Consider the following 15,609-nt stretch of genomic DNA (forward strand, 5'->3'; position numbering starts at 1 on the left):
AATTTAAGCCTTTTACATTAAGAGTTGTTATTGAAAGGTGTTGATTTATTCCTAGCATTTTATTGATTATTGTTTGGTTGTCTTAGGTGTCTTTTGTTCCTTTCTTTCTGATTTACTGTTTGTTTTCTGTGTTTGTTGGTTCCTTGGGTTGTAGATAGCCTTTTTGTTTGTTTGTTTTCTCTTCATGAATGCCATTTTTATTATACTAGTGGGTTATGATTTTTCTTGGGTTTTTATGGCAGTGGTAGTTATTTTTCAGGAACCAAACCCAGTACTCCCTTGAGAATTTCTTGTAAGGGTGGTCATGTGGTGGTGAACTCCTGCAGTTTTTGTTTGTCTGAGAAATATACTATTTGCCCTTCATTTTGGAAGGATAGCCTTGCAGGGTAGAGTATTCTTGGCTGGCATTCTCTGTCTTTTAGTATTTTGAATATATCATCCCATTCCTTTCTGGCTTTTAGGGTTTGTGATGAAAAGTCTGATGTTAGCCTGATTGGGGCTCCCTTATAGGTGATTTGATGCTTCTCTCTTGCAGCTTTTAATATTCTCTCTTTGTCTTTGAGTTTTGCCAATTTGATTATAACATGTCTTGGAGAAGACCTTTTTGGGTTCAATACGTTTGGAGATCATTGAGCTTCCTGGATCTGAAGATCTGTGATTTTTCCTATACCTGGGAAGTTTTCTGCCACTATTTTGTTGAATATGTTTTCAATGCAATCTCCTTTTTCCTCCCCTTCTGGAATACCCATGACTCAGATATTTGAGCGCTTAAGGTTGTCTGATATCTCTCTCAGATTTTCTTCAATGCCTTTGATTCTTTTTTCTTTTTTTTTGTCTCCTTGTGTTATTTCAAACAGCCCATCTTCAAGTTCAGAGGTTCTCTCTTCAACTTCCGAAAGCCTGCTGGTTAAACTCTCCGTTGTGTTTTTTATTTCGCTGAATAACTTCTTCAGTTCAGCAAGTTCTGCTACATTTTTTCAGGGCATTGATTTCCTTGTACATTTCTTCTTTCAGGTCCTGTATACTTTTCCTCGGTTCATCCTGATGTCTAGCTGAATTTTCTTGTATCTCATTCAGTTTCCTTAGAATTATCACTCGAAATTCCTTGTCAGTCATTTCAAGGGCTTCTTGTTCTCTAGGATCTAGTACTTGAGAGTTATTATCCTTTGGTGGTGTACTTTCTTGATTTTTCGTATTTCTGGTATCTCTTCTTTGATGTTTATTCATTGTGGCAGGGGGTTTCACAGTCCACAGGTTTGACACTATTGACTGACCAAGATGTTGCTGTGGTTGCCAATTTGGTATGGCTACCTCAGTGACTGCTCAGTTGGCCACTAGTGCCTTATGTGTGTTGTTGCCTCGGGTCTTGGGCCTCTCCTGGGAGCCACCTCTCTGGTCAGCTTGGACTCCGCCGGGCTGCTGGATCACGGGGTGGTATTGCAGGGTGTATGGTCTCTGCTGAGCTTCCACCTCCCGTGCTGGACTTCCCCCTGCTCCCTGTGCGCTAGGCCGGGCTTGGGATGGAGCCGGGTGGCAGCAGTGAAGCCTACCTGCTTCTGGATCATGCGGCGGTGGCCCCTCCACAGGGTGTGTGGACTCTACGGAGCTTCTATCTCCCCGGACGTCTCTGTGCTCCGTACGCATTGGGCTGGGCTGCTGGATGCACAGCAGCGGTGTGGTCCCTGTGGAGTTCCCGCCTCCCCTGCTGGATGTCTCCCTGCTCCAAGCGCACTAGGCCAGGCTGGGAATGGAGCCGGGTGCCTGCAGTGAAGCCGACCTGCTCATCACGCAGTTGCAGCCCCACAGGGTGTGTGGTTTCTGTTGAGCCTCTGCCTCCCCTGCCAGACGTCTCCCCACTCTGTGCACACTGGGCTGGGCTGGGAATGGAGCTGGGTGGCGGCGGTGAAGCCTATCTGCCGGATCGTGCGACGGTGGCCCTGCAGGGGATGTGGTCTCCGTGGAGCTTCTGCCTCCTCCGCTGGACGTCTCCCCATTCTGTATGCACTTGACGTTATGTCTTTATAGTTTAAATCGGTTGATTTGTGAGAGAGAGTGACGCTAGGGACTGTCTATTCCGCCATCTTGACTGGAAGTGTCAAGGCACAGTTTTTATGGTTTCCAATTCATAATCTACTGAGTACATTCAGTCCTCAGCACCACCTTCTGAACTATTATCATCCTCCTCCTACAGATGAGATAAATGAAATGTAGAGAAGTTAACCAATGTAAGAGACCCCAAAATGCTGAGAATTTTCCTTGTGGAAGACGTCCCCCTGCACAGGATCTTAGTCCCTGTGGTCCTTCTAATCTGAGGACTGTGGTCCTTCTAATCTAAGGGCTGTGGCCTTACTAGGCTAAAGGTTAAGGCCCTGTGAAATATATGTGCTTTATTAATGTTAGTACCCTCCACAATTAGGGACGTGAAAGTTAAATAATGAGGAATAATTTTGCACTTGTCAATTTGGCAAATGTTAGACAGATAATACCCATATTAGGGAGGGTATAGAGAAACAGGCATTTGTGTAGTTTTGTGGTAGGAGTGTAAATCAGAGGGTGGTTTGGAAAGTGGTGCTTTGCCCTACAGAAATATTTTACTGATGCAGAAAAACATGATTAGGATATTCACAAGGCATTGTTTGTCATAGGGAAAATGGGATATATAACTGTCCATCCGGATTAATTAAATAAGTGGTAGTTTGGCTATCCTGTGGAATGTTGTACGGTTGTGACAGTGAGACAGATTTATTTGTATTGGTGCCAGCACAAAAAAGAAAATGGATATATTGTATAAAGAAAGCAAGTTGCAGAATAGTATAATACTGTTATATTATGTAAAGGAAATCTTTATTTGTAAATCTGTAGGAAAGACCTGGAAGTAGCTACATCAAACAACCCAATAAAAAATGCATTAAAACTATTCTGTATGAAACTGTAATGCTGTATACATGTCATTACACATTTGTCAAAACCCATAAAATGTACAACACCAAGAGTGAACTCTAATGTAAGTTATGGACTTTGGGTGATAATGTGTTGATGTAGGTTCATTGACTGTAACTAATGTACCACCCTGGTGCAGGATATTAATAGTCGGCGAGGCTGTGCTTGTATAGGGTAAGGGAATATATGGGAATTCTCTCTACTTTCTGCTTAATTTTGCTGTGAACCTAAAACTACTCTAAAAAATAAAGTCTATTTTGAAATAATGGGCAAAATATTTGAACAGACACTTCAACAGAGAAGAAACATGGATGTCAGATAAGCACATGGAAAGATGCTCAAATTATCAGTCACTAGGGAAATACAAATTAAAATACCACTACACACCTATTAGAATTACTTTTAAAAAAAAAAAAAAAAGCCAAACAAACTGGCAATACCAAGTGCTGTCAAGGATATGGAGCATCTGGAACTCTCATATATTGCTACTGGGAATGCATAATGATACAGCTGTTTTAGAAAAGTCTGGCAGGCTTTTTCTGAACAAAGTAAACATAGACTTACCGTATGACCCAGCAATTCTACTCTTAAAGTTGTCTACCCAAGAAAAATGAAAGCATGTCCACAAAAAGACTTGTACATAGATGTCCATAGCAGCAATATTTATAATGGCCCCAAACTAGAACCAATCCAAAAGTTCATCAGCTATTAAATGGATAAATTATAGGGTGTTCACATAATGCAATATTATTCAGCAGTAAGAAAAGAAGAAACTTCTTATACACACAAGAACATGGATGAATCTCAAGAGCATCATGCTAAATGAAAATAGCCAGACTGAAAAGATTCAATACCATATGATTCCATTTATATGATATAGGAAAAGGCAAAACCATAAATCAGTGGTTTCTTGGGCTAGGGGTAGGGGGTTGAGACTGCAGAGGAGCCTGAGATAACTTTCTGGGTTAATGGAAATGTTCTCTGTCTTAGTTATTGTGGGGGTTACACAATTGTGTTCATCTGCCAAAAGTCATTGAACTGTACACTTGAGTGAATTTCATTGTATGCAAGTATACCTAAATTGGTTTGGGGAAAAAAAGCCAGGAAGATACTGGTATCTAAGACTAAGTTAGGTCAGAAAGACAAGAGTCGAAGAAATTTTGTTTTTCTGTTCTTTGGTTAGTGCTTTTCCTCTCATTACGGATTTTTACCAAAGATTCCCACAATTCCATCTTCCAGTTGGAAGTTCATAAGCAAATGTGTAGTTAGTGTCATTCCCCTTTGAGTCAGATTGAGTTTGAAAGCTAAGGGCAGAAGTTAATGGTCTAAAATTGACTCTAAGAAAAAGTGGCCAGAAGCAGAAGCAGATGAGACTTTCTTGTCAGTGGTACCTACTTTTCTGCCAGTCACAGTGGTTTGGATGAATGCTCATTTAGCACACCCCTACGTGTAAACATGTAACTAGCCAGTGTGGACGTTGGGGGGGTGATGAAGGTTGTGCACTGTGGGCTTTTTAGGCGGGACATTAGTTTGTTGTGTGGGACTGCACAGGGTGTTTGATAGTCCTGGCCCCTGAGCACCAGATGCCCACAGCACTTCCAGCCATTGTGGCACCTGAAACCACCCCTGCACATCTTCAGATTCTTCAGGATTTGTTGGGGGTGGTGTAACTGGCTGGGGAGATAATGCAGTTACATGGGTTTGGGTCAAGAATGCAGGACTTGGAGTCAGAAAATTTGTATTCAAATTTTGTTTCTGTCTGTTCCTGGCTTTGCCGTGTTGAATATAACTGAAACCCTCTGAGTCTGGGTTTCCCTCTCTGGATGCTTGGACTAGTTGCTCTCTTGCTGTAATAGTTTTTGACTCTGCAGTTAAGTGTAGGACAGTGTCAAAACTTCTGTATTCACTGACCAGGAATCTGATGTATTTGGTACTCTTCCAGAAAAACAAATGCTTATGTGGCTCAACTTCGGTGTGTTGCAGGTTCAGCTTGTTGGTTTAGATGAGGAGAGCTCGGAGTTTATTTGCCGAAACACTTTTGACCATCCGTATCCCACCACAAAGCTCATGTGGATCCCTGACACAAAAGGCGTCTATCCAGACCTACTGGCGACAAGTGGTGACTATCTCCGTGTGTGGAGGGTAAGCAGATGCTTGATTAGCAGCCAGACAAATGGGCTTTCTCAGTGTCAGCTGTTAGCAGTGTGGAGTCACAGAGAACAGATGGGTTGGAGGCAGTGAGTGTCACTGTAGCAGGGGAGAAGCAAGTGGAACTTATCTGGACTGACCTTGTTTAGCTCAGCAGATTTTCTAGTAAATCTAGCCAAGATTCTATGAAGTCTTGCTGCTGGCTACAATCAGCCCTGGAAACCTGAGGCTCAGTTAACCTGATGTGAAGATGACAGCCTTCAGTGGAGGTGGGGATACTTGGGACCTCTTATTCTGTTTACAGCCAAGATATTTTTGAGTAAATTAAACAAAATACCAGTCCATTGGTTCTAGCAAAGTATGCAAGCGGTTCTTGGAGCCTCCCCTCCCTCCCCACTGAGCTCAGCAGCAGTATCCCCCATAGCCTGGGAGTACAATGCCCAGCTAGACAAGGTGCAGACATTCTGGGTTGGGTGAGGTGGGAAGACCTCTCCTCTAGAAAGATGCAGTGATGAAAGTTAAGAAAGCAAAGCTCAGGGCCGGCCCGTGGCTCACTTGGGAGAGTGTGGTGCTGAGAACACCAAGGCCACAGGTTCGGATCCTATATCGGGATGGCCGGTCAGCTCACTTGGGAGAGCGTGGTGCTGACAACACCAAGCCAAGGGTTAAGATCCCCTCACCGGTCATCTTTAAAAAAAAAAAAAAAAAAAAAGCAAAGCTCAGCAGAGGAAAAAGTTTAGACAGAAGTAGAATTCACGGAGTTCCTCTGGGTTTTATTTCTCTTAATGATAAAAATGTTTTTCCTTCATGTCTTATATTTACTAAGATATTGTCTAAACAGGGCTTTTAAGACTTTCTGTGAGAATAACAATGGCTGATTTTTAAAAATTATTGTTCCTTCAGGTTGGTGAAACAGAGACCAGGCTGGAGTGTTTGCTAAACAATAACAAGAACTCTGATTTCTGTGCTCCCCTGACTTCCTTTGATTGGAATGAGGTGGATCCTTATCTTTTAGGTAAGGGAGTTAGGGAGTGTGTATTCCACTTGGAAGGAGCAAAGCTACATTTTCTCACATGTAATATGGGGCCAGTTTTTCACCAGGAGCCTGGGGTATGTGCATCATCCTAGAACAGGGCCAAGTGGGAGATAGACTAAATATGGAATGTGGTTATTAATTCCTCATATGGAGCTGGGCTTTCCGTGTCTGTATATCTTGTCTCTCCAGTTAAAATATAAGGTCCTCTGGTGAGGATTGAATACATCCTATTCCTCTTTCTTGGTACCCTTCCTATGCTCAAGAAGTTTTTGTGGTGGATTGTCCCCTGGGCTGAGCAGTCAGGCAGGCACAGGAGGGAAGCTCACAAGCAGCATCACTCCCATCAGCCCCTGACTTGAGCTGGTTGTTTGCAGGTACCTCAAGCATTGACACAACTTGTACCATTTGGGGGCTGGAGACAGGGCAGGTATTGGGACGAGTGAATCTTGTGTCTGGCCACGTGAAGACCCAGCTGATTGCCCATGACAAAGAGGTAAAGATGCTTTTCCTATTCTTCTTTCCTCAGATGCTTTCTGTGCCTTCAGTGTGAACAGTTCTCTTACTGTTTTGCAAATTACATATAAAATCAGTGTAATGCCAACATTTTCTTGTCTAAATTGAAAATAATAATGTGTCAAAATAGCAGAAAACACTGTAAAGGATGCATTTTTTGACTGATATAAACGACTTATCCTACAGTTTATCATTTTTCTTTTCATGCCACAGGTTGCTGCTTTTTAATAATGAAGGTTTTTATAGACTAACTGGGAACTGATGTGATAAAAAAAATAACCTTAGAGTAACACTCATCTCCAAACATTAGCTTTTTGGGGGTAAAGGAAACAGGAAGAGGGAAAAATTCCTGACAGACAAACTTAATTATTAATTTTTCTCTACAGATGTTTTATGAAATTCTAGTATGTTCACTCAATCTTTATACTTTTAATACTATTTAGAAGTGAATATATTTATTTTACTTTGATGATGTTTCTTCTATATTTATTGGAAAAGCTGAGGAGAGTTGTTTGTGATTATGTTTTAATCAAAGCATTCTTCTGGGTGATTTTAGAAAATGGTCATAAATTTTCTCCTAGAGCTGTTTCATGCTCCTGGTCTTCTCATTTCCTGTGGGTAGTGATTCCTTTTCTTTTCTACATTACCCTGAATAATTAGGGGTAATAATATCTGTACGGATAAAAAGAATGTCTTGACCTTAGGTCAGAAACTTGAGGTTGTCAGCAGAGTAGGAAAGTGGTGATCAGGTTATCATTATTAGTAAGGGGTTGTTCTTTGGCTTTCTGTGCTCCTAAGGGTAAGATCTGTTACAAGATTGCTGGACTAGACTGCTGCTAAACCAAGGGTCAAATGAAGAGTTTGTCTTGCAGAGAAGACCAGTAAGGAACTTCTGGAAACCTTCTTGGCATCAAGTGGAACAGGTTGCTACATTTTAGTTATGTAACAACTTAGCCGCTGTTCTCTATTAGGTGCAACCCAGAAAACAGGAACTACTCTAAGTATTTAAACTGAGGGTTTTTACTCCAGGGGATTACTTATACAAATGATGGTAAAGCTGGGAAGCCACACAGGCAGCAGTGAGGTAATCTAGAGAATGGGAGCAGCAGGAAGCCTGTAAGCAGAAAGAGCCAAGGGAGGAGGCAGGGTTATAGAGCCCAGGGGCTGGGTTTACCAGGCAGAGATGCTTCTGGGAACAGAGAGAGGGGAGGAGAAATACCTTAGCTTCTCCTTGCCTCCTGCCATCCAGTTTCCCACCAGGGCCTCCCATGGCTGAACCAGCCAGAAGCAACCAGTAGCCCTGGAACCCTGCCAAGCACTGCCTGTAGGAATCAGTTCTCTTGTGATACAGAAAAGAGAAGGAGGCAAGGCCAGGAATGGATCTTAACAGCAAACAGGCCCTGGACTAGCATCCTGGCCTTGATGTAATGAACCCGAGGATGGTTGCTCTGAGAGAAATAGTAATACCTCCTAGTTGCTTTTCTCATCCACTTCTCTCTGTCTAAATAAAGCCTTGTTTGGAGGCTCTCATTGCTGCTTGGCAGATCAGTATAGAGGAGGGGTTAGTACTTTTGGGAGTTGTCACCTTCTCTTTATTCCTGTTGAACCACACTGGTGGAGCATGGATGAAGGAGCAGTCACTTAAAGCCGAGAGAGCTTTACACACTCGCACACTGCCCAGGGGCTCCTGTGGCTTCTTCGTCTCTGTGGGTTACCGAGAGCCAGCATCTCAGGGTACACATATTGATAAACATGCCTCTGCCCTAAAGTATCAGGACAGTGCTAGCAAAAGCCTTGATCTGTTAGGCATGTCAGACCTGGGCAACACCTTGTTGATGACTGGCCCAGTTCCCTTTTGAACCACTCCTAATTCCTGCCATAGAAAGAGAAGCATAATTTCTTCATAGTCAGCCAGAGAAAAAGGAAATTATGAGGTTGAATAGAAATAGATGCCCACTTGGCAGTGTCCCTCAGTAGGCAGTACCTCAGGAAGGCTGGAGCTGCAATATTTAGTGAGAAATTCCACTGATGTCTCCCCAGAAGTCAGGTGTCATGATTATCTTTGGCCCCAGAAGATGGGCTTTGTTTGGCTTTTTTTTTCCTCCCTGTCTGTCTCTCTTTCCACTTGTCTGGACTGGATTGTTCTGTCTCTCTTGGTCCCTCTCTTTCTCTGAAGCTCTCCTTTGTTCTCTCTGTTTCCTTATAGATATTAGTGATATGCAATATTTGCAGCAGACATTAAATGCAATAGATGCAGAAAATGATTCAAAATCTAAATTGATTCACTTATGAGTACAAACCAATTAGGAGAAGAAACAAAACACGTTCTAAGACAAGAGAGTGATACTGAACATACTTGTGAATATAGGAACACCTGAGCCTCCCGTGATTCAAAATTGCTGTTACCTCTTTTTTGCAAGTGAGTCTCAGGTTGAAGTTTCACAGCAGAACCAGCTTGTCTGGTATTAAGAGGCCACAGGAGGGCTGTTTCCACCTCTCAAATTGATGATCTGAGCCCTAATGTGGTCATGGACCTGTCCCTGATTGCACACAAGTGAAAACCACCAATGCTTGGGAAATAAATGTCTTAGACTTGTAGTGTGGCAGAAGACAGCCACTGGCTCTGGCTTCCACTGAGCCTAAGCATACAGAATACTTGCTCAGAGTCATTTATGCTGTGTTGCTCAGCAAGGTATGTGCCTTTTATTTTATCACAGGAGTAGGAGGATGAAGACTTGGAAAGCAGGAATATGGGAAGAAGCCAGCCAATTTCTATAGCAGAATGATCTTCACTCTTTGGGGAGCCATTAATGTTAGAGCTCTTGGGTTCCAGTGCTTACTGACACTGTTTGGGCTTCATCATCTGCTTCTTTGTCATCAGCTGGGGTTTAGATGAACTGGCAATGGCAGATTTCCCTGCTATAGGATAAGGAAGTAATGGATCTGAATATGACTGAAGCTTCTTATTCACCAACAGGTCTATGATATTGCGTTTAGCCGGGCTGGTGGTGGCAGGGACATGTTTGCCTCTGTGGGCGCCGATGGCTCAGTGAGGATGTTTGACCTTCGCCACCTGGAACACAGCACCATCATTTATGAAGACCCACAGCATCACCCGCTGCTTCGCCTCTGCTGGAACAAGCAGGACCCTAACTACCTGGCCACCATGGCCATGGATGGAATGGAGGTGAGCCATCCGCTCAGGCTGACATAGGCCCAGCCATCTACTTCTAGCACTGCTTAGTATACCTAGAAGAGTGGTTCTCAGCTGCTGGCTCAGTTATGCCCCCAGAAGATCTTTGGAAATGTCTTTGGAGACATTTTTGGTTGTCACACTCTGGGGGAGGCAGGTAGTACTACTGGCATCTAGTGGGTAGAGACCAGGGATGCTGCTAAACATCCTACAATGCACAGGACAGTCCCCCACCAAATAATTATCCTACCCAAAATGTTATAGTTCCGAGATTGATTAAGCCTGATCTAGAATAAGGACTATGTGTTAAGAATTTTTAATACTTGGAGAGTTGGAGCCAAGAAAAGTAGTGTCTAGAGAGTAAACCATTTCTTATGTGTGTATGGTGCTGAGTGAAAAGACTGGCAGTTTACTTCTTCTGTAGTCTGGACAGAGTCATCATCCAGCTTTAGTAAACAGATGTAGAAAGGAGAGTTCTCTCCATAGCCTGTTATCTGATAAAAGTGGTAAATTGGGGTGGAGATGATGCAGGGGTTAACCTTGGTTTGGTGAAGCTAGTGCCTCAGACTTCTTACATTCCAAATTCTGCCTTGGTGGGCCTTGCATGCTGTCCAGCTGAGATGCACACAATTCTTATCACATACACCTGCCAGGACTTGGTGGAGTATCCCAACTCATGTTGCCTGCTCCTGCTTCTCCCCTTCCCTATCAGTCTCATGGCCCGGTGGTGCTCAGGATGCAGACTGTAAACTACCCGTGTCCTTTGTTTTCTTTTTCCTCAATCCTGAAAAGATTTGGTCTCTAATATTCTTTAAATCCCCCAATGAAAAAGTTATGCTTAAAAAATTTTTTTTCATGTGTAGTGCTTTTTGTTTGTTTGTTTTTTCTGTCACAGCCTGAAGTTCCTGGGCCTTTTGCTTGTATTTTTGCAGGTGGTGATTCTGGATGTCCGAGTTCCCTGCACACCTGTCGCCAGGTTAAACAACCACCGAGCATGTGTCAATGGCATTGCTTGGGCCCCACATTCATCTTGCCACATCTGTACTGCAGGTAACCATGATGGGGAGAAAGTAATGGGGTGGGGGTGGGGTTACTGAAATCTACCACTTTTGGCTCCTTAGAATTATAGTCCTTACTGTTTTCTAAGGACAGTTTTGAGAGATTTACACAAAGCAACTCAATTGGGAACCTCCCCATACTTGAGAAGTTGAAGCAGTCCACAATGCCAGGTGATCATGTACCTTCAGTGGATATTAGCGCATATCCCATGTACTGCTTACATCGTGTATCAGTTATAGGCCTGTGCCTCCTGCTGTCCCCTCCCTCGTCCTCAAAATGTAGGTTGGCACAGGGGACTCAGATCCAGGAATATGCGGAAGGAGAGGCATCCCTCTTGGATATAGCAGCAACTTTGGGACTTCCAAGATTGACATCTCCCAGGGGCCTTTCAGGCTTCACTATAACAAATCTGCAGTGAGCTCTGGATGCATTAAAGGACCCCGCATAGCCTTGCCTGGTCAGTGGCATATGACTTGAAGTTCTCATTTCACCGTTTACCAGGCCAGAAAAAGTACCCCTTAAAAATATGCAGGTCGTTAGTGTGCTTTTATTCTAGAAATAATGTAAGTGTGTTATTAAAAGTGAAAACAATACAGAGGTATATCAAATAGGAAGGAGAAAGTCATCTTTTCTCCTTCCTATATCATTTTCACCTCTGTCCCACTCTCCATAGGCGACCTCTAACAACAGTTTGTGTATCTCCTTTCAGACCCTTTTGGTATACATGCATACATGTATCCCCCAAATATGAATACATCCCCCATTATTTTGCACAGACAAGATTCTACTCTAGCCCCATGGTGTTCTTTTTCAGTGCATCAGATTTCCCTCTAACATACTTTTTCGTCTCCTTACTAATCAGAAGCTTTATAAAGAACCCTGTTCATTATGGAGCCAAAGCAGCAATGTCATTTGGTGTTTTCTGCTTTTTTAGCATTAATTTGAGAAGCACAAGGCTTCTGCTGTTTTTGGCTCTCTGCTGCTGCCTGTATGTCTTCACTGAGGAATAGTCAGGGGCCTGCTGCCACTTTCTGTACCTCAGGTTATGGTCTGCCTTTTTATTATTGTTTTCTTTTTTTCCAGGGGTGTGGGTAGGGAAGGGTGGGTGAAAGAAAAAAGAAAGGTGTCATCCATTGTTCATGGAGACCAGGACTGGCCAAGTGTAAGCCCCATCTTCTCCTCCTAGCCGGCTGCTCTTGCCCAGCTCGCATTGTTTTGTGTGTTGCTCCTGTCCTGAGTCCCTTTAGCTGAAGGAGCTGTGCTTGGTTGAACATTGAGGAAAAGACCTTGGAGCTGTAGAGGGGCTAAGTTTTTTTTTTTTTTTTTTTTTTTAAGATGACCGGTAAGGGGATCTCAACCCTTGGCTTGGTGTTGTCAGCACCACGCTCAGCCAGTGAGCAAACCGGCCATCACTATATAGGATCCGAACCCGTGGCCTTGGTGTTATCAGCACCGCACTCTACCGAGTGAGCCACGGGCCGGCCTGAGGGGCTAAGTTTTTAAAACAATTCCTCATATCTCTTGACATAGATTGTCCCCAGTGAGGGGATCTTACATCTTGCCCAGTTATGTGGCCTTGGTAGGAGGCTGGTGTTGCCCATGGTTTAGCCTGGCCCATTAGGCTTTAGTTTATTCAGATTTCCCATGTGTCTGAGACTGGCTTTCGCATCAGGATGCGTGGTGGAATCGAGGGACACTTTGGCTGTGAAGGTCATTGCCTTTTTTTTGGTTTGTTTACATTAAGAGCTTACTGTTTTGATTATAAAAGTAATATGACCACATTACAGATCACTTAGGAACTAGAGAAAAGTAAACTTAACTCATAACCTTGTCATTCTAATATTACCACTGTCTCATTTTGATATATTTCCTTCTAGTCACTTTTCCTGTGCTTATATATATATTTTTAAATGATTGCCTTCTTTCTGGTGTTTCTCATAGCCCTTTACTTGGAAAATTTTTTTTAGTACTACATATACACAGAGCACTTTATCTCAGTCATCTGTATAACACCTCACTGAAGTATAAATGTTCATAAAACAGAAAAAAACCCTCACATTAAATTGAATCACCAGGCTGGCCGGTTAGCCCAGTTGGTTAGAGTGCAGCCTTGTAACACTAAGGTCACAGGTTTATATTCCCATACTGGGCAGCCACAAAAAACAAAAACAAAAACAAATCATCTTAGAGGATCTTTACCCTCTCAAGTATTTTCAGTGGCTGAAAATGACATCGTAGTTTGGGATCTTTTTTATCTCATTGTTCTTTTTTGATGCCTGACCCAAGTGAGGTGCGCATCTAAGTTCTAATGTTCCAAGTTCTAATGTGCTAACTCTGGTGCAGAGGATGGAGCCCAAGGACGTCTGGGACAAGGAATCAAGGCCCAAATCTGAATCCTGGCTCTGCCATTCGCTGGCTGCATAGATGTGTGGTTTGGGGCAAATGCCTTAACATTTCTGATTCTCGGTTAACTCATCTGTAAAATGGGGGCTTAAAATAAAACCTCCCTGTTCGGAAAATAGAATAATTTAATCAGGCTCCCCTCGCCTCAAAGCTGGTTTGGGGTGGTTCAGTAAACATTCTGTATGGGTGGAGTTAGTGCGCATGCGCAGCGTTGTGGTTTGGCTGGGGACTGCCTCAGGCGGTCACTGGCCGCGGGTCATGGTTTCCAACCTACGGCATCCAAAGACCTGTTTGCCAGCTACCTACCTCATAGACCTGCGTGTAAGGGGTCTGGTGACCCAGCCTGGCATGTGAGGGTTCTGGCGACCCAGTCTGGTGTGTGAGGGGTTGGTGACCCAATCTGGACAATGAGCTTGAGGGGTCTGTGAGCTCCAGACCCAGCCGGAGCTCAACAGTTGGCCCAGTCGGCAGGATTAGGGGCAGGAAAAGAGCTCCACAATTGGCAACATCGGCAGGATTCCGACAGAGCCAGAGCACAACAACTGGCTAGTTGTGTCGCATGACACTCCCTGACAGGGTTTTGGTGAGCAAATGCTTTGTAAATTGTGACTTGCTCCCCAAATGCAAAAATAGCTGTCCTCATTACCTTAGTTGTGACCGTGCTTGCTGGCCTTTCTTCCTAGCGGATGACCATCAGGCTCTCATCTGGGACATCCAGCAAATGCCCCGGGCCATCGAGGACCCTATCCTGGCCTACACAGCCGAAGGAGAGATCAACAACGTGCAGTGGGCATCAACTCAGCCCGACTGGATTGCCATCTGCTACAACAACTGCCTGGAGATACTCAGAGTGTAGTGGTGGTGCCATGCCCAGGAGGCAGAGGCTTGTATATTTCCTGCTTCTGCCCCACCCCCAAAGTAAGAAGAAACATGTTTCCAGTGGCCAGTATGTCTTTGTTGCTTTGCATCCACTGTTAAGCATCCAGAAGCTGCTCTAGGAGTTCCCGGCCAGTCACCCCATCCCTCTCTGTGCCGGACTCAGTGCTGTGTGACGTCTCCTCAGCCCAGGGCTGAGTTTTAAAATTTTCTCTCCTTTCCTCTTCTGCTTTGGTTCCTTAATTAAAAATTTCTATATATTTGTTTGTCAGCTGTTGTGTTACTTAGTAGTACAAGCACTGGCTGTGTCTGTACTCATCTGCCCCACATGTCTCTATCTGTTGCTGCCCAGTGCAGCAGTCCATGTCTTATCCATGGCCGTGTCCACATTAGCACTTAAGTGGGAACAAATACCAATTTGAAGTTGTCTTTCCTCTTAGTATCAGTGTCTTTAACAAATTTCAACTTTGTATATTTTTTATCAAGCTAATTTTTTTATGAGAAGAATTTACCTTTCTGGTTTCTTCCTTTGTTTCATAGTCCTCCCTCTTTGCACCTTCCTCTCTTCCCTCAGTGCCCGGAGCTGGTACTGGGCCCTTGACCCCATGAACAGTTTGCCTTCTCAGATCACTGCCTGAGTGGTTCATTCCTGACCAGGAGTCCCAAACCACCTTGGTGCTCTGATGTCTACTGACTCATCACACCTTTTCTCAGCCTGGTTCTTCTTGAGGCCATTTTGGGCTCCAAAACAGACATAGGAAGCCTTCTGTTACACCCTAAAGTACCTCTGTCCAACCCCACTAGCACCTGTTGGGAACGTGGTAGAGCTGGGATGGACGGCTGATTGGGGTGCCAGACTTGAAGGGAATAGTTTCAGGGAAGCTGAACTTAGAGCATATTTCCAATACATAGTTTCAGTCTGTTTTTCCCTCCAAATATAAGCCCCAGGCTGTTCTGTTTCATGTTTTGAATGATAGGCAAGAATGATCTCTCAGCTGAACTTTGGCATTTCTATTTGTGGAGTTTACTGTAACTGGTGGTACATTGGCCACTCTGGATTGAGTGCTCTGAGGTGAAAGAGTCTTCTTAGAGGTGCATAGACTATGCTTCGGACCCTGAACCAAGATCCTTAGAGTGTTTGGGAGATAGAGGTACACAGACTGTCCTTCGGAGCCTGAACAAGATCATTAGAGTGTGGGAGACTGGCCTCTCTCGTAAGAGATGGACTAATTGGCTGTGGTAATCCCAGGCGTTTAAGTAAATAGATGGCTGTGAAAGAATTATAGACCCCAGGAGTAGCCAGTTAAGTCCTCTGCTCAGACTGTCATTCCCTCCCCTCCCCAGTTTAGGTTCTGAGCAGTATTGGACTTGTAGGCTGCAGTTGTCTGTGTTGACTTATAGGCTGCAGGTGTCTGTTTCCGTTACATGAGTTCCATGGCAA

The 15,609-nt window shown here is 43.9% G+C and overlaps 1 protein-coding gene across 1 annotated transcript in view; it reads left to right on the forward strand.

Annotated features, from left to right (window-relative positions):
• Nucleotides 1-14,428, forward strand: part of DCAF7 (DDB1 and CUL4 associated factor 7) — a 35,893-nt gene extending 21,465 nt beyond the window's left edge. The window contains exons 2-7 of the mRNA XM_063081019.1: nucleotides 4,924-5,082; nucleotides 5,992-6,103; nucleotides 6,499-6,617; nucleotides 9,615-9,824; nucleotides 10,763-10,880; nucleotides 13,976-14,428. Coding sequence (XP_062937089.1) covers nucleotides 4,924-5,082; nucleotides 5,992-6,103; nucleotides 6,499-6,617; nucleotides 9,615-9,824; nucleotides 10,763-10,880; nucleotides 13,976-14,148 — 891 coding nt within the window. The 3' untranslated portion in view covers nucleotides 14,149-14,428. The remainder of the gene's footprint in view (nucleotides 1-4,923; nucleotides 5,083-5,991; nucleotides 6,104-6,498; nucleotides 6,618-9,614; nucleotides 9,825-10,762; nucleotides 10,881-13,975) is intronic.
• The last annotated feature ends 1,181 nt before the right edge of the window (nucleotides 14,429-15,609 follow it).

This window comes from Cynocephalus volans, chromosome 16 (genome assembly GCF_027409185.1).
Source record: "Cynocephalus volans isolate mCynVol1 chromosome 16, mCynVol1.pri, whole genome shotgun sequence".
In the NCBI taxonomy this organism is placed as follows: domain Eukaryota; kingdom Metazoa; phylum Chordata; class Mammalia; order Dermoptera; family Cynocephalidae; genus Cynocephalus; species Cynocephalus volans.